Here is a 19,838-nt window from a genome sequence, read left to right as displayed (position 1 = left end):
CCATATCGCACTCCAAATTGCCACGAATTATGCCAACGGTAATAAATCCTCAAAATTGGGGCCAATCCTTCCCCGGATCCACGGTGCATAACGATAGTCGTACCCAAAGTGACAGCTCCGCTCGTAAAGGCAAGTTCGAATGAAATATGTGTTCTGGAAATGCCGTACCTGTGGCTTGAATCTGCAATTCGTTACTTGACTAACTTTTAAAATATTCGTATTTGTTGAAATTTAACCGAATAACCCAAACTTAACCCATCTTCAACGGTTATTCCAGAATCGCATGCAAAAATGTGTAATGCACCGATCGCCTTGCGTGATCCACTCACACACTCCATGCCTTCAACCTGATGATCATCCCCGTGAGCTTTATTATTATGTGCAACGTACTGCTGCTGTGCAGCTGAGGTTCCGAAGTCGGTGCTACCATCGTTCGCGCTGGAAGCAGCGCTACAACCAGCAGTGCAGCACTGCTACTTGAGGCTTCCCTTGTGCGAGCACTTCGTCATGACGAATGATGATCAGGTTTGAGGGCACTGATCGAAAAAATACCTAAACTAGGGGAAATCTACCCATTTTAATCCTAATAAGCGGTCGTGTTTGAATGATGCTGGATAATCTAGAGTCTCCCTTGAATTTTACTAAAACCAAGTACACCAACGAGTAGAGCAAGTTTTTGTGAACATTTCTGTTTATTTTCACTTTCACTAAAAGTTATTCTATTTCTTTACCAAGCATTTAACAAAAAAAATTCCCAAGGGTATTCTAATCGAGGCAAATGCATTGGGCCACGCCCATTTTTCTAATATCGGCTTAGTTCTTTTTTCTTCCAACACTCTGTTGAGTGTTGCCATTTGCGCTGACAGTTCAAACGAACACTCACGAAAAGTGGCATTTATAGGGAAAGTTTCCTGGCATCGCTGGCTGTGCTGCTGGTGGTGTTGACGGCCAGCCTTTGTTCTTTTTTGCCTTCGTCTCTCGCTCGGTTTTCTTCAGCCTTCGATTGGAATGCAAAGTGAAAATTGAAACGTCAAAGGACTTGGCGCGTTTGTTTTTTTGATGGCGCTTGCTAATTTATTACATTTTTCGGGATTATTCTTCAAGTGAGTGACTAAGTAACGGTCAAAAGAACATGTTGCCGGTAGTTGGAAGCAATTTCATATCTTAAGCGCCGTGAAAAAGTAAGCGAAAGTGAAAAGTTAATTTTGGCGATATTCATTAAGCGTTTGAGTCTCGTGTGTGTCACTGTGTGTGCCAACAAAATGATGAGAAGTGGTCTCGCAAAATACAAATTATGATCAAAAGTGCATTAAATGTGATCTTTTTGGCCAGTAAGTGGCATACATTTGCGTGCTTACTCGAGGCGGTGCTGTTGCTGGTAAGTTTATAGCCCAAATAGTATTTTTGGAGCTTTAATCGAGCATCAAACTCTCCATATGACGAAGATAGGTGTTTGATTGGAAAGGGTAGATTTCCCCTAGTTTGACAGAAATTTCAAAATAGTTACGGAATTGCATGCATTGAATTGGATGACAGTATTCAATGCATAGACAATCGTTGAATTGACAGTTGACAGACTTGACAGAATTGTACTTACCCGTTGAATCTAGGACAGCTTCCTGAAATTACGTACTTACCGATTACTGCTAACATTTTTAATTAACTTACATCTTACTAAGGGTACCTTGACTTTGAAGTCCGTAATTGAGAAGCTCGCATAGAAATGAAACTTGTTATTGATACAACTGAGGAAAGATACCTTAAAAGTGAAGTCCGTAATAGAAGTGTCTTAAATGCTGTAGATCATTGATCTTTTTTTTTTTTTTTGGATGACAGAATTCAATGCATAGACAATCGTTTCATTGACAGTTGACAGGATTGACAGAACTGTACTTACCCGTTGCACCTTGAACAGCTTCTTGAAATGACGTACTAACCGATTTCTGCTAACACATTCAAAATGACGTACGTCTACAAGGGGTACCTCGACTTTGAAGTCCGTAATAGAGAAGCTTGAATTGAAATGAAACTTTTGATTGGTACAACTGAGGAAATATAAATTAAACTTGAAGTCCGTTTTAAAAGTGTTCAAACTTTTTTAGTTGACGTTAAGGTAGCTTTCCCAACCACGAACTTCAAAGCAATACGGATCTGAGTAATCCAAAATTGAAGTATCCAATCAAAGTTTTTCACCGTGCCTAATCTCGCCAACATTCCACATTGTTTTATTATTCCACATTTGTGTGTTTATCAATTACTCATTCCCGGCGCACACACTTGCCGTTTGCTTGGTTGTAAATATATATATGAAGATCTGGTCGCCGCCGCCACAAGCCGTGCACAAAGTTCAGCTCCCAGCTCGGGCAAAACCGCCCGGTCTCTTTATGAAGCGATCTTGACTTGACTTCTCCGCTCTGACGTCCGGAGAGAAAAATAACAAATTTACGACCGCTTTGATTTGAATTAAAAGATAAAAACGATGATTGAAGTAGTCGTCTCGCGTTCTTCCTTTTCTTGCTCAAGAACACAGTGCTGCTGCCTCGAGGGCACGTGTTGAAGCAGAACCCATAGAGATGCGTGAATCGCCGATTAACGTGGGTTTGTTTTTCGCCAACCCCCCCGTCCTAAACTAGGGAATCGAGCGGTTCTTGGATTAATTATAGCGCGATGGTCAAACTGATAGTTTCGGGAGGCAGGGTACCTCCCAGCTGGAGATCGGGCTTTTGAATCGCGTTGATAGCCGTCCTCAAAGCTCGTTCTTTCATTTCGGGATCACTCGTGAGTTATCCCCTTTGTTATTCTCTAAACAATCTGATTGACAGGAGCTTATCTCAAACCCGGTTTAAGCCTTCAATCACGTCCGTGGGTTCTAGCGAACCCATGTAGTTATTGAAGACCCTAGCTGAACCTTTGTTGTCAAGCTACCTCGTTGAACTTCCGTGAAGTCCAAGTTGGTGTTTAACGAGCTTCCTGTCGCGGCTACCAGTTTTCACTTTTTAACCCCCTCCGACTGCAACTGCAGACATCCAAGAGCCGGGTCTGTTTTGCATTTGAATAACTGAGCCGTGAAATTCCTCCCGCAACCTCAGTCGCTGGGGGTTCCGACGCCGATCGCAACGACGTCTGCCAGTCACAACATGTTGGGGCTGCAGCGCAGCGCAATTTGGCGACTCCCGACGATGATGACATTTGAAAAGGGGAGCTGGGATTTGTTGGAGGGGGGAACACGACATGATCCCACCGGTGATCCCTTTTATTTGCTGTGCCGGAGGTGTAGGGTAACCGATGGCAAAAGGTGTGAAGAGAAAAGTGTTTTCTCAAACAGAGGGTGCTAAAATTAGTGTTGCATGCATTGGATTGAATGACAGAATTCAATGCATAACCAACACAAGAGTTGACAGTTGACAGATTTGACAGAATTGTACTTACCCGTTAAAGCAGGATCAGCAACTACTTAATCTAATGTACTTACCAGTTTTAGTGCATTCAATCTGCGTAGTACTACAGGGTACCTTGACTTTGACGTCCGTGATAGGGAAAGGAAGACAACATTCATTTTTTCTACCATTCTAAAATTTTCTAGGGACAGCGTTAGTCACCTGCAAGTGCTCCGTCAAGTTTGTCAACCTTTCAAGATCTAACCACTCATTGTTTGCACCATTGAATTCTGTCAGTTCAATTCAAAGCTCGGCACTAAAAATGGTGCAATTCGGTAGATGATGTCAAGATAGCCTCGCATGCTGGCAACCCTACCCAGCGGTCCCTGCACCCACCTTTTTCAACAGTTCTATAGACACAGGTCATGCCGAAGACAGGCCGCGGAGCTGCCAGCTGGAATGTGTACTACAAGCAATATAGACAGTTTAATGTTATACTTTTCGTTATACTTGCGACGCGCGCAGTCAAACGTAGGTCAGGTCGTCACGTACCAAACAGCCCCTTCGTTGGAGCAGGGAAGGGTTCGGAGAACAAATACCTTTTCAATAAATACACAGGTACTTGGGACGGCTGCTGATCGAGATCAACGTTTGGCGATGCCGACGACCGACGAATCGAACGCCGCCAATAAATATGCAATGCGCGCGGTAGACTGGTTCAGATTCAAAGCAATTCTTGAAAAAGTTCATACCACGAACCAGTCTACCGCTGCAACGGCTCGACAGAGTTCGTGCGGATATTGTCGCACCTCGCTCGCTGCGCGATCGCTGGAATGCGCTTCCACCATGAGCCCGGGACGCGGGGGGTCGTCATGAAGTTGTTGTTTTGATTGTGTCTCCGCACTTTCCTCGGCACTCCACAGCACGCTAATGTCACGGTTCGAGATGTTCGTTCTCGCGCGTTGCCTATTAGTAGTACGCCTAGAGCCTGCGCCGAGAGTTGAGCTCAAATATGGCCAAGACGGCCGGGAATACGAAACATGCAGTTATTGTTTGTTCACCGCGCTGAATCTTGCTGGTAGGTTTCACCATACCACGGAAACATACGTCTACGAGACACTCGGAGCAACAAGTGGGCACATTTTTAACGACCCCGGAGGCGAAGCCTCCGTCGCTTGACCCCGAAGTGCACTGTCGTGTACGACCGCGAGATCCGACCGGGAAGATTTGCAAACCAAACCGCCAACGCGCTCGGCCACAGTCCCGCGGGGATCCCGTGTGCACAACTCCGGTTGTGCCAATGCACTTTTCTGGTAGCACTGCGCCGCTGATAGAGATAGCCCCGAGGGCGAGTTGAGTGACATTTTACTTATTTCTGGAACGGTGACGACGACGACGGTTTAAAGGTGATGCCAAATGAAGCTATCGAGCGTTGGCGAGCGTGCTGGAAAAGGTCTAACGAACTCTCTCGGGAGGGGAATTGATTTGTCAGGAGCAGGAATAATAATCCTGGAAAATCGACTGAGAGAAACTTTCAGTCAGGATTCCAATTACCAGTTGAGGATATTGACTCAATTGTATTGTTTGCATTGCATTGGATGACAGAATTCAATGCATAAACAATAACAGTTTGACAGTTGACAGCATTGACAGAATACGTACTCACCAGTTTGCTGGAACCATATACCTAACATCAACTTTTGGATTCCACTTGAACTGGTATCCCGGGCAGACGGTAATAACAAAATTCATGCTATTTCAATAACAAATACTGTTAAAATAACAGAAAGTGTTATGGAATCCTCTTGAAAAATATTTTTTTGCGTAAGGGTTTAATAACAGTTAATGTGATCATAACAAAATTTGTTATTGGTTTGATATTGGTTGAAAGCCAAAACAACTTGCAAATAACATTTTTTGTTATGGAAGAATAACTCCAACTATTATTAGGATGATCGGATTAGTTGTTAAAATAACAAAAAATAATAACTAAGATTTTTATTCGAAAAATAACTAAAAAAGTTATTAATTTGTTATTACAATAACAATCCAATAACAAAAAAATCATAACGACGAATAACAAATCTTGTTATAAATAACATACAATGTTATTAGCCTAGTATTTTCAAATATCGAAAAATATTATTCCCAAGTTATCTTTGCTGCTCGGGATATCAAGTTTGAAGTCCGTAATAGAGAAGTTGTCTTGTTATCAAAGAGTAATTTCCCGAAAAAGCTTACAATTTCCTGACTAAAATTTAGAAACAACACTTTTAAATTTTCAAAAGGCTCAATAAACAAAATTTTCATAATTGCTTTTTGGATGAAAATATCACTGACGTAAGTCGGTTTGAAAAACACCCAAATGCAAAAAAAAAGACCATACAAAAATGGAACACAATCTTTATCATTTTAAGGAATCTGTTCGATTTGGTGTCCTGGGCAAAGTTTATGGTACCGTCATCAGGGTTGACATTGGGTCGTGGGGGTTAGATTGGGTCATAAAAATTTCAGCATTTTTGTATGACCCAATGTCACCCCTGATGACGTTTCGAGAAAAAACAGACGGTTTTTTTTTGGCAGGTTTTTAAATTAACTTGTTTTCACTAAAATTCAAATTACCTAAAATTAGTATTATTTATTTTTTATGTTTTATTTCTGTATGTTTTTTAAGGGGTAACAACTAGCATTTTTTTTACCCATGAAGAAGAAAGGCCAGAAATGTAGCCGCAGAGTTATGATTTTTTGAAAATGTGTTTTTTTTTTTAAGAAAAAAAATAGATTATCCAACTTTTTTTTTAACTACAGTTTTTAATGTAAAATTGAATTGGCCATCGATAAATACTTCACAGAATGTTTGCCCCTTTTTCAAGATATGGCCTCTAAATTTATTATTTCAACAAAAAAAGCAGTTTTCAATATTTTCAAAAAGTGACCATGAGAAATCATTTCCGAAAAAAAATATTTTCAAAAGTTTAACAAACAAGAAAAAAAAAGTTTTTTGAGTCTGTGCCACATTATTTAACTTTATTCAACAACTAAGGGTCCCAATTTCAATTTAAAAAAAAGTGAGAAAAAATTTTAAAATCATGACTAGATTTTCAAAATGGCCAAGGAGATCGAAGTAGGTTGCGTGGCAGGTCGGACGCGAATTTTTCTGCTCGTGTCTTTTTTTGAAGTTTTTCGGGTTTTTTCTATCTGTTTGAGTTAAAACACAGTTATTCGGACGGTTTGTGAATGTTGCGGAACCCAGTGCGCGCCCGTTGGAAGAAAAGAAAAGTACTTCGTCTGCGCTGGATTGGGATTTTCTAAGTTCGCGTTTGGAGCAACTTTCTGCCGGATGCCGATAGCCATCAAGTTCTGGTCCAAAATCGTCTCGACCCTTGAGGAGGCCCAGTAGAAGCTGGCCAACGTGTACAAGCGCTTGGAGCTGTCTGACAGGAACATCTCGGAGGGACTGCGGGAAAAATACTGCGGACGGAGAATCGGAGCAACTCAAGATTGAAGCTTTTCAATGTTTTTCCATGGTCATCAAAATTGAAGAGATGAAAATTTTCTGAAGACTCCGTTGTTTGGTGAGACGATTTTCATTCATTCTTTCATTCATTCTGACATATTTACAAATCATTGAAGACATACCACGCCAATCTTATTATATACGCGGTAGGGTGTTCCCTCGGTCGTTCGCTGTGAGTTGTGGATTGCCTGCTTCTCTAATGAAGGTTCGACTGGGGGGGGGGCATGCTTATTAATTTCTCGTCGCTCCATACCCTCAGTGACGTGATGGGAGCAAGGGCGTCTATGCGAAGTGTCCCTGCACCCGCTACAAATTTCCAGCGCTTGGGGAGGGAAGCGGGAAACCATTTTGATCTATGCGCAGGTATTTGTAGCATTAAAATTCGTGCAAAAAAACTTATGCACGTGGGTGTACAAAAAAGAAAAAAAAAAAAGATGATCGAATTGTTCACCTAGCGCTCACATGTGTTTCGGGACCAAGTTGCCTGCGGGTATGGAGATCATACATACATACATACATATGACTAGATTTTCAAAATGGCCAAATAATCAATATTACGATAAATTTTAGCATCACGACTAACATTTCAAAAGGGCCAAAAATTAAATATCACGCTCATTCTCCTAATTCCAAAATGATCGAAATATTTTTTCGAATCGATAAACTTTTTTCTGTCTGTAATTTAGAATTGAGAGTTGAGAGTTGAGAGTTGAGAGTTGAGAGTTGAGAGTTGAGAGTTGAGAGTTGGGAGTTGAAAGTTTTAGTTTGTAGTTTTTAGTTTTTAGTTTTTAGTTTTTAGTTTTTAGTTTTTAGTTTTTAGTTTTTAGTTTTTAGTTTTTAGTTTTTAGTTTTTAGTTTTTAGTTTTTAGTTTTTAGTTTTTAGTTTTTAATTTTTACTTTTTAGTTTTTAGTTTTTAGTTTTTAGTTTTTAGTTTTTAGTTTTTAGTTTTCAGTTTTTAGTTTTTAGTTTTTAGTTTTTAGTTTTTAGTTTTTAGTGTTTAGTTTTTAGTTTTTAGTTTTTAGTTTTTAGTTTTTAGTTTTTAGTTTTTAGTTTTTAGTTTTTAGTTTTTAGTTTTTAGTTTTTAGTTTTTAGTTTTTAGTTTTTAGTTTTTAGTTTTTAGTTTTTAGTTTTTAGTTTTTAGTTTTTAGTTTTTAGTTTTTAGTTTTTAGTTTTTAGTTTTTAGTTTTTAGTTTTTAGTTTTTAGTTTTTAGTTTTTAGTTTTTAGTTTTTAGTTTTTAGTTTTTAGTTTTAGTTTTTAGTTTTTAGTTTTTAGTTTTAGTTTTTAGTTTTTAGTTTTTAGTTTTTAGTTTTAGTTTTTAGTTTTTAGTTTTTAGTTTTTAGTTTTTAGTTTTTAGTTTTTAGTTTTTAGTTTTTAGTTTTTAGTTTTTAGTTTTTAGTTTTTAGTTTTTAGTTTTTAGTTTTTAGTTTTTAGTTTTTAGTTTTTAGTTTTTAGTTTTTAGTTTTTAGTTTTTAGTTTTTAGTTTTTAGTTTTTAGTTTTTAGTTTTTAGTTTTTAGTTTTTAGTTTTTAGTTTTTAGTTTTTAGTTTTTAGTTTTTAGTTTTTAGTTTTTAGTTTTTTAGTTTTTAGTTTTTAGTTTTTAGTTTTTAGTTTTTAGTTTTAGTTTTTAGTTTTTAGTTTTTAGTTTTTTAGTTTTTAGTTTTTAGTTTTTAGTTTTTAGTTTTTAGTTTTTAGTTTTTAGTTTTTAGTTTTTAGTTTTTAGTTTTTAGTTTTTAGTTTTTAGTTTTTAGTTTTTAGTTTTTAGTTTTTAGTTTTTAGTTTTTAGTTTTTAGTTTTTAGTTTTTAGTTTTTAGTTTTTAGTTTTTAGTTTTTAGTTTTTAGTTTTTAGTTTTTAGTTTTTAGTTTTTAGTTTTTAGTTTTTAGTTTTTAGTTTTTAGTTTTTAGTTTTTAGTTTTTAGTTTTTAGTTTTTAGTTTTTAGTTTTTAGTTTTTAGTTTTTAGTTTTTAGTTTTTAGTTTTTAGTTTTTAGTTTTTAGTTTTTAGTTTTTAGTTTTTAGTTTTTTTTAGTTTTTAGTTTTTAGTTTTTAGTTTTTAGTTTTTAGTTTTTAGTTTTTAGTTTTTAGTTTTTAGTTTTTAGTTTTTAGTTTTTAGTTTTTAGTTTTAGTTTTTAGTTTTTAGTTTTAGTTTTTAGTTTTTAGTTTTTAGTTTTTAGTTTTTAGTTTTTAGTTTTTAGTTTTTAGTTTTTAGTTTTTAGTTTTTAGTTTTTAGTTTTTAGTTTTTAGTTTTTAGTTTTTAGTTTTTAGTTTTTAGTTTTTATTGTGGGTTTATATGATGTATTCAGTTTATATTCGAGCTCAAATTTGCTTTCCCAAACAAGTGACATTCCTCATGTGACCCCAAAACCTTCCACACAGGTGAAATTCACATTCAGGAAACGATCGATTCCCACTTCCTACTACAAGGCCCGCTGATGAAGTAATTATCTCACGATTAGGCCTGCCTCCAGCTTCACAACCCAGGCACCAGCACCCGAGTCCACGCCAGTTGACAGGTCCACGGGACCCCGCGCGAATCATGTCCAATTAATACTACAATGGGTACATTACTTAGCAGTACCGTAACCAGCAGCCTTCTTGCCTTCCACCACTTAACGAGCCCGTGAGAAAACCTTCACTTCCCCTTAAGGAGCGAGTTCAGGACCCGCAAAAGTCAACCTTGCAGAAACAATATTGTTACATCGGGTTCGCTGCTTTGACAGTTGGTGTCCCCCTGCGCTCTTTTTGTTTATCGAGCCCGCAAGATCTAATTTTCGCCAATTAGGTATCAACAATCAGTGGCTTGTGTGAGCTGACTTCAGAAGGGGGCAATTTCCTTGTGCAATTTGGAGGAAGGTGGCCTTAAATTATCCACCTTCGGGAGGTAGAGGGGAAAAACTTTCCCGATTGTCCCTCTAATTTGGATCGCGCAAAACAGTGGCCCGATCTGAGCTGAGCTGGGGATTGTTCCATGCAAAGATACACAAATTGCATCTTTTTAACTTATTATAACATCAGAAGGCTTTTCCTACTAAGGATTTCAACATTCGAATACCAGTTGAAGAGGAATAAAAATGACGATCTCTATTACGGACTTCAAACCCAAGGTACTAGATACAGAGTTGTTCACAGTTGCTGTGGTTCCAGCATACGGGTAAGTACGTAATTTTATTTCATAGTTCTGTCAATTCTGTCAACTGTCAAAATGTTATTGTTATGCATTGCATTCTGTCAAACAATGCAATGCATACAATAATTAGTATCGTAAATTTGGGTTGAAGCAAAGGCTACGACTGTGTTTAGTTTGATTTTGTCTTTTTTTTAACTTTAAAGAAGTAAATTTTCAAGCCATTGCCTTAATGTTTTCGCTATGGATTTCCTCTAATAGACCCATCGCCGTATTTGCCTAAGCCCAAGTTTCTTCCACTGGTTCCTGTTTTTACAATCCATCGATAGTACCCTCCTCTGCGTTGGCTGAACGTCGACTTGTGCAACTCTCCAGGCCTCTTCACAACCGCGCATATGAATAGCAGCTAGACATTTGAGCTAGTCAACCGCTGCTACTACCGCTGCAGGTAATAACAATGACTAGACTTTCAATTTCCATAAAAGTCCCTCCCCCACATGGGCTGCGCGCCGTAAGCTGCGGTGGCGACCCAAAAAAACCAACAAACCTCAAAGAACAGGCGCACGCCAAAGGTTCCCCCAATTAAGCGAACACAACAAATCGCCAACTTCAACAAATTCAATTGACTCGTTGGCACTCTCTGGCAAGGGTTTGAGAGGGACCACGCGAGAAGACCCCAGTGGAAGTTTGTTCGGGAAGTGACGGTGGGAGTTGACGCCATCTGACTAAGTTTTGAAAGTGGAGTTTCTGGAAATGTTGAATGCCATAACAATTAAATTATGTTGAGACATTTTCAAATGTTTGTCTAGATCAGCTAGACCAGACGGATGCCGAACGTCGGAACTAGAAATTAGGGTTCGTACAACCGTACAATGCTGTAGATTTTTTCCTTCAGTCTTCAAGTCTCAATTTCTTCACACGGAATTATATCATCGCCGATGGCGGCCCAAACGGGTGCAAGTGTTATGTCCGATTTTGGGAGAAATTCATAATTGACGGGTTCAGCGCCTGAGGGGGAGTCGGGGCGGTTGGAAGAAAATAGATTTTTTATTACTTCTGCACCACGGAGACGGAGCCGAGAGAGATTGTGAAATCCAGCTTCTGTCTGGTTTGTGTTGGCCCCTAAAAATAGACCACCAGACGATACCGAAAAGAAAAGTTATGCAACGACGCTTGAAATCGATCGATGGAGTAGGACAATCTGACATTGACATTTCGGCGCAGACTGACAGCTGAAAGGAAATGGCACGGTTGGGGATAAAAGGAGGAGGTCCGTTTTTGGGGGGTGTCTTTTGTTATGGGGGTGATTAATAGTTGCAGTTTTTGGCGATTGGTAGGTCAAATTGGACACTATTGGGGCTGTGGGACCGGACAGCTGAGGTTAACTTTTTGCAATCGTACGCAAAATTGTGAAGAAATGAGGCCGCTAGAATTGAATTCAAGCAGAGCTAACGAAACTCGAATCAGCTTCACTATCACGGACTTCAGAACCATGGTACCTCACCAAATTAAACCATTTAGTTCAAGACTGCCCAACGTCCAGCTCGTGAAGCCATTTTATCCGGCCCGCGACAGCTTGTCTTTTTTTTTAGTTCTATGACCGGCCCTTTAGACTGTTCATAAAATACTCAATAAATAAATTGAGTTTCAAAATTTAAAAAAATAATCTTGAGATCAAATTTTCACAAACTATAACAAATCATTTATTTGTTTTTTTTTTTTTACTTTTGGCATAAAATGTTTCTAATTCAACGTTTTGTTTGGATTTTGCCTTTGCATTTTCATTAAATGGTTTTATTTCACATTTAAACATTCTTTAAGTTTGGACTTAATTCTTATCATTTCTATATTGATATTTTCAGAATCAATTATTAAACTGAAAAATGGTACAAGAAAACCAAATTATCCATATTGTAAAAAAGTGAAATATATGAAAAAAACTTAGTTTATTGTTGAAAACTGTGCAAAAAGATTTTTTTTATCATTTAATTTAATAGCTCAAAGAAATTTGAAGAATGACGAATTAAAAAAAAAATTCAATACGCATTTTTCAAATTATGTTTGTTAAAACATTTTGAAATGTTTTGTATAATATTTTAATAATGGAGCACAACAACGCAAAAATGTTTTTTTTTTTGTTAAAAAGCTTTGAATCCAAATTTATTTTCAATAAATTTTATCTTGTCTGGTTGCAAAAAATCATCATTTTTTAATATTGTTTTGTTGAGAAAATTAAACTTAAAAAAAAAACTCGCATCTACGAAATTAGTAAGTTTGTTTTTAGGTTTAATGATATCAGGGTATTTCATTTCAATCGACAATTCAAATAAACACATCTTTGAAAATTATCTTTGTTTTTCTTTCTTAAAATCAAGATGCATAAGATAATATGATTCATATATGTATAAGTTTATTTATTTGTTTACTTGAAACAACTAAAGAAAATAAATTTTATGAAAAAAATGTTTACTTTTTTAACTTTTATCAAACATTTGTTCCGGCCCGCCACTGCTTCAGAAAAATCAGATCTGGCCCGCAAGGCCAAAAGGTTGGGCACCCCTGATTTAGTTGATGTGTTTGTGGTAGCTCCAGGTTCCAGTAGACGGGTAAGTACGAAATTATTTTTCCAAACTCAAAATCTATATTCTTCTTTTTTAAAAGAATTATTTAAATTTTATTTTTTTAAATAACATTCAAATATGAGAAGAGATGCTTTTTTTAAACATGCGCAGTTTACAACATTTATGCAAACAGTCTTAAATATTTTTGTCCTCTTTTTTGAAAGCTCGTATAAATTTTAAATTCTTCCAAAAATTAGGAATTTGCTTTCATTATGTTTATACGTTTTTTATGACTGAAATTTGGTATATTCTCTATGACCAAAAAACCATGTTGCTTCATTAGTTCGTGCATAAAAATCTACATAACATTTTGGCAGCTGCAGCATAACAATACAAAAATTTAAAATCGATATCTTGACAACTTATAATGCGATCGATTTTGTATCTTCGGCAAAATTGTAGGTATTGATGGGAAGAATTCTAGACAAAAATGTTGCAATACAAATGTTCTTTTTATTGGTAAAAAAACGACATGGAACATTGCAAAATTGTTTTTTTTTTTATGTTTTTTTTTATACTGAAAATGTCATGTTCTTACAAAAATAATTTGGGACTGCTATTTTTTTTTTATTTCTCTTAAATTTGTTAAAATAATCCAACAAGAACCCTTTTTATGTTTTTAAGAAGTATGTTGTCAAAGTGTTTGTATAAAAAGTGACTTTTTGACAGCAAAAGTCATGATATAACTTGACCAACTACGAAAATATTTGTTTAATGTCACAAAATATCCTCAAAATTTAAAATTAATAATTTGAAGAAAAATATCAGCTCGAGTAGTAAAACAACTTTACTTATCTTTTATTACTTGACACTGAAATAAACATTCTCACTACATGATGATACTACTTGAAGTATTCAAAAGTAATAACGCAAAATATCTTAGGTTTACAACATTTCAGATATTTGAAAATTGTCATTATGAAACTTGACCAATCTTTTCTTTTTTATTAATTTCTGAAAATCCCTCGAAAATTTTAAATTAAGATTTTGAAAAATATAAGCTCGAGTCATATTTTTTTATCACTATTGTTATGCATATCGATATTTAGATATTTAAATAGAAATTCTCAATAAAAATTATATTGATGAAAGTTTTCAAAAACTACTGATGTAAAATATCTCATCTTTCAAATAATTCAAACATATGCAATCTTTTGAAATTAAACTCAAGCTGATTATCTACATTTTTCTTTTTCGTTAGGATTTATCATCAATTAAAATTATTTATAAATAAACAAAAAAATCTTTGTCCTAAATAATTTAAATATAAAACAATTAATAAAATGATATTGATTTTAAATTTTTTTAAATAGAAGGGACAAAAAAAGTTTGTTGTTTTTGTCCCATGGCTCTGATCATGGTCGAGGGAGGTTGATTTTCAAATTGCAAGCTTGTTTTTGAAACAAATTTATACATACAGCAATTCCCCACGAAAACAGCATGGAAAAAAAAAAGTGCTCAGATCGGGGTCAAAATTTTTCTGACGGTTCCCTGGCCGAATTAATTAGACCCGTATTTTTTTGTTTGGCCATTAGGGTGACCTACGCCGTGTTAGGGTGGTCTGAAAAATGGCAATTTTCGTCGGTTTTCGCAAAAACAACTTTTATCGAAAAATCATAACTCCTCGCCATTTCAACCGATTTCAACTGTCTTATACGCAAATGAAAGGTGATAAGTTGGCCTTTCAAAGAAAAATAATTAGAAGTTTCGAAAATCTAGCCTAACATATGAAAAGGGCGTATGAAACTTTAAAATGCCGTTTTGACGGTGTCTGGACCAAAGAGCCTATGTCTGGAAATATTTTTATCGGATTCCCCGGACATTTTTACGTAACATACTATAAAATGGGAGGAGTTCATTAACAGGATTCCGAGATATGATTTTTTGAAAATAAAATCCGTGTTTTTCGACGCGCCGCGCACAAAAACCGGAAATGACGAAATCGGCAAAAAATCACCTTTTTCACCAAAACTGCGATACGGGTCTAATTAATTCGGCCAGGGAACCCCCAGAAAAATTTTGATCCCGTTCTGAGCACTTTTGTTTTTTTCCATGCTGTTTTCGTGGGGAATTGCTGCATAATTATATGCTATCATAATTACATAATTGCAAAATTTCAATGAATTTATGACAATATTGGTATTCCTGAGCTTAAGCATCTTTTGCAGATCTGTATACTCAAAATTCAGCAAATATCTTGCACCCTGGTTCTATGTAACCTGGAGAAGTTATCTTGCCAGATAGATTCAGCACGGAATAAATTTTGTTTAATTTTCAAATGTTATTATTATAACAATTATTGTAAAAAGTTTTTTTAAGTTCTTCGCCATAAAATGAATCTTACAAAAATTGATTTCAAATTTATTTTGCAAGAAGCAATCTTACATAAATTGAGCTTAAGTTATCTTTCAGAAAATTAACTTGGCAAACCTTTCCTGAAGTTATCTTGCAAAAAGATATCTTATGAAAGAAATCCTGAAGTTATCTTGCAGAAGGTAGGTTATCAAAAAATCTTACAAAAAATTTTGCTGGAGTTAACTAACAAGAAAAAATGACTGAAATTATCTTGCAGAAATAGAAATGAAGATACCTTTCATAGCTTAAGTTATCTCGCAGAATGTTATCTTACAAAAAAGGCCTGGAGTTATCTTGCAAGAAGTTATCTTGCAGAAATCGAGCTGAAGTTGCCTTGCAAAAAGTTATCTTAACAAAAAATTGTCCTGAAATTATGTTGCAGAAAGTTATTATATGATAAACTGCCCACCATTGAAAAAACGGCTAATATCCACTTTTGGCAAAAAGGAATTATTCGCACCAGGTGGTAGAGGATGTTCCAACGCATCTCCTGAAACTTGAATTTCACTAAAATATTGTTCAGATTTGGCTGCCGATGCGAAAAACCAAACAGCAAATTTGCCACTCTTATGGAAAATTGCCTTGACGGAGAATGTTATCTTACATATTCGATGATTTAAAAAAAAAACATCGCTGCAAGATGATTTTTAAGTACATTACAAGATATTTTCTGCTATCACATATTGAATTCATTTCAAAGTTGTTTTGTCGAATTTAAACTAAACTTATAACATTTCCCGGTTGTCACTTAAATTACTGAGTTTTTCCCGGTTTGGCCACCCTGGTGTTAGATACAGGAAATCAGTGGACACAACATGGAGAAATCCAGACCCCAAATCATCGTCTCCTAGCGAGGCGAAGAAATGGGATTCAATGTCGCTTCAAAAGCTACCGGAGCCAGTTGTGATAAGTAACGAAATTCCGTGTAATTCTTTAAGCTCAAGATTTCCAAAAATCGATTACATCACCATCAAGCTAACAATTAAACCACCCCGCAGGTGATATGCGTAATATTGCCCGTGGTGTTGAGCGATATGATTTATGGATTCCATTTACAGCTTTATGACCCCACAATTGGTATCGCACCCGAAACCAAGGCAATCCAGCCCGTCAATCGATCCACGGAGATCAACCGTGTGTCGCGAACAGAATTATGATTGTTGGGCCTTTTGAATGCGGCGTTGCCGCCCCAGCAGCGTCCTTTGTCCGCGAAGCTGATCCTAGATTTTTACGACCGATTCCAGGTAGCCGTGGGCGATCGGTAGCGAAACGATTTTTATTGTTTTGATTTGAAGACGTGGACCGCTGCTTTTTCGCGCGCGCGCATCAACCTTGCCGCAGAGTTTGAAAGTTGATTGACTGCCGCCAACAGCCGCAACGTTCCCGGGGCTGGAACTTGTCCACTAAATAGGTTGATTAGCCGCGTGATGCAACTGTAAATGGGCAGCGGTCGCGAGAGTGGGGATTGGAGAAAAAGTGGAAGTTGCCTTTTTTGATTGCGGGACCCGTTTGATGAGTGCTATAAAGTTGATTAGGTGCTGGAGTTACAACTTATTCTGTTTTTGTCACCGCTATAGAATGACAATTCAAAATCAACTTCCCAATCACGGACGTCAGAATCGAGGTACCTAGCGCAAACACCAGCAAATTTGATCGAAGCTGAAATCGGGTAAGTACAAGTGTGATCAGTGTTTTAAGCAGCAGCCTTCAATCGGTAAGTACCCTTCTGTCAACTGTCAAATCGGCTTCTGTTTTGCATTGCATTCTGTCATATAAATACAATTCAATGCAAACAAAGCTCCCAAAAAGCACAACAGGTCTTGACCGTGAAGGGGCTGCCGGCCACGAATGATGGATCGTTTTTTCGCCAGCCAGGCCACTTTTGTGTGTACGAAAAGGTCCACGCTCGCCGGACCAAGGTTTCACCTTTTTCGCGCGACTTTGCGAACCTACGTAGAGGCTGCCTTTTGTGTGTGCATAGGAAATGCGACGGGTGAAATTTGATCCACTTAAAAGCGACGACCAGGTCCACCTGTGTGCGTGTTTGACCGTGAGCTCCTCTAACGAGATGGTGCAGGTGTTTTGCGAACGTAACTCTTGGCTGTTCTTTTTCGGGGTGTCCAATTTCAGCGCTCAACGGTCAACCAACCGTGGATGAGCAGGTTCCCTTAACCACCTCTAATCATCGTGGCGACCCCAATTCTACGGATCCATTGACCTCCAGTGAGCGTCGCCCACAGCAGCGTTCGTCCCCTCTAATCGAACAAGTACAGTTAGAAGTCAGTGAACGACGAAAACGACGAAACGTTTTCAGTGTTGCAACGATATGCAACGAGCGTCGATTAGAACTTTGTACCAGCCGGGAACCGGCCAGCAGCATCCACTTCTTGCGAGAGCGAGAAGGTAGCGATGCTACCGCGCGCAAGATCCCGCGCAAGAGCAAGTTCTATGCTTCTAAATGCGATTAATGTGGCACGAACAAAGTGTCTGTGTGCGAGAAGATCAACGCGACTGGTCTACCTTCTGTACTGGCCATCTCCGTACAGGGTAGAACGGGATGGAAAACAGTTCAACAGGTTTTTTTTTCCCCGTCGCGTAGACGCGCTAAAGTTGTACTCACTCGGCGATCTTTATTTGGTGCAGGCTGGGAGTGCCTTGTTGATGTTGGAGTCACGCGTCAATGACTAGTTCAGTAACAATCTTAGCTTACAGAACGAACGAATGTGCGTCTCGATTACGGACGTCAAAGTAGAGGTACCTGTGAACGTTCTGAAGCTGTTTCGAAGTTCCAGTTATTTGGTAAGTACTCGTAGCAGATAGTAAAAAAGTGGGTAAGTACAAGTTCTGTCAATTCAGTCACTGTCAAATCACTATTGTTCATACATTGCATTCTGTCATTAAATGCAATGTATACTCTAGCGACACTACAAATTTTTGCAAATCTCTTCCAACTTTCCTTCCATCATCTCCATTCAGTTCAATTGCCTTACTTTGGCGCGACCCCCCTTCGTCCCTCTCCCGATCTCGATTCTACAATCTGCGCTCTTCTCACTCTCTCTCTCGCCTCCTCTCTTTCAAGTACTCGCGTACTAGCTTCCCACACACACGCGAGCTGCCCGATCTCTCATATGTTTTTCATACGCCCAATTTCCCTACCGTCTGGCCGACTTTCGACCGGTCCGACCCGGGCTTCCGACGCCCGAGTGGCAAAATTACCCCGGCCGGCCGGTTTCCGCCCCAACCGGAAGCAGGAACTTACCGAAAAAATCCTCCCACCGTTCGGAACCGTCCGACTCGATGTCCATCTCGGGGGCCGATCTCCGATGCTCTGGTTTTGTTGGACTCTGACTGCTGAGAGTTCGATAAACGGGCCGCTGCTACTTTCGGGGTAAACGCCTCCGGCGGCAGCTCTCCGTTGCTCCGAAAATGATAGTAATCGACTTTGAATTCCAACACACTAGTACACGCACAGACACACACATGTGAGCGCACTTAAACACTTAATTGCGGCGCGCAATCACTTTCATTTAATAAGCCACATCTAATCATAATAATTACTCGGATTGGCGAGCTGAACAACATGCTCTCGGCCGGCTCTCTTCTTCACCTCGTACACGGCCTTTGATAGCTAATCTTCCTCGGCTTCTGTTTTTTTGTTGCTTTACTTTCCGGATGATTCAATTGTTGTGCTGTAGCGTGCACGATCGACTGCTGAAACACGCTCGACCGATGATCTTCACCTCTCTTCCAAATGTTGCTCTTTTTTATAACAAACACAAAACAAAAAAACTATGTAGATGAAATTCCAGAAGCGCAAACCCACTGAGCCGTATCCAGCAAACAACAACGGCTCGCGTTGTCAATCACCTTCACCCCGAACACCAACTCCATTCAAATTTCCATCCAGAACACGGGTGACAACATGCTCCGCTAGCGATTGATACACATCGGTGCACAATCCCTCGCGACGACGGCCTCGTGCAGCGATCTCTCGTCGCACAGCCGCCTACGATTCTAGAACACACGCTGAGCTAAAACCTGACTGCTTAGATGTGTGCTAGAACACCTCGTCGTGACGAGTCTTCTCCCCACTGACTTCGCCTGTACGTGTGTAAGTATTTCACGCGATTATTAATAAACACCAACGGGCACACGAAGGCAGTATGATTGTTTTATTGCCTTGAGTGCGTTAGAACATTGCTCAACACACAAAGAAACGCACAGCTCACGGGAATAACACAGGCTACTTTGTTTTGCTTTGCAACTTCCTCAAACTGTTATTATCGCACACTCTTTTTTCCCTCGCACTCTTCCATGCAACTGATTCAACAACAAAAGCCGCCACAGGAACTGCACGGCCCAAGAACACCGAAATCTGATAAAACCGCGAGAGGAGAGGAAGCAGCGGACGAAAACAAAAATCCGGGAATAACCAAGCGGACGTCAATCGGAGAGCACGTCCACGCAACACGAAGCACAGAGTGCAACTAAAACCCGAACGGCACCGTGTGCAGTAGCAGGCGAAGCCGAACAAGAACGGGCGTGATGTGTTGTGTTGTGTTATGGTGGGTGAAAAAGGTAGAGAAAGCAAAGCACAACAACAAGTTGACTTTGACGGATGACTGTTGCGCTGTCAAACGCGAGCATGAAAAGGAAAGAGATAGTGTAGGAGTGAGAGAAAGAGATGGATGGAAGGAGTATGGTAGTGAATAAAAGAAGAAATTTTATTAAAGGGAAATCCGTTGCACAACTTGAAATAAAGTGTTGCGCGACATACCAACGTGACAATGTTCAAGTGAAACAAAACTGTTCAGAGTCGACACGGGCACAAGCATGGTAAAAATGTCT

General features: G+C 38.4%; 1 protein-coding gene across 1 annotated transcript in view; it reads right to left on the bottom strand.

Annotated features, from left to right (window-relative positions):
* The window catches only part of LOC120426050 (uncharacterized), a 178,616-nt gene extending 159,142 nt beyond the window's left edge, over positions 1-19,474 (bottom strand). Inside the window, exon 1 of the mRNA XM_039590743.2 lies at positions 18,250-19,474. Within this exon, the coding sequence (XP_039446677.1) occupies positions 18,250-18,295 (46 nt within the window). The 5' untranslated portion in view covers positions 18,296-19,474. The remainder of the gene's footprint in view (positions 1-18,249) is intronic.
* Between the last annotated feature and the right edge of the window lie 364 nt (positions 19,475-19,838).

Source organism: Culex pipiens, chromosome 3 (assembly GCF_016801865.2).
Source record: "Culex pipiens pallens isolate TS chromosome 3, TS_CPP_V2, whole genome shotgun sequence".
NCBI classification, from domain to species: domain Eukaryota; kingdom Metazoa; phylum Arthropoda; class Insecta; order Diptera; family Culicidae; genus Culex; species Culex pipiens.
The sequence above is the reverse complement of the archived record's forward strand: the minus strand, read 5'-3'. Positions and strand labels throughout refer to the sequence as shown.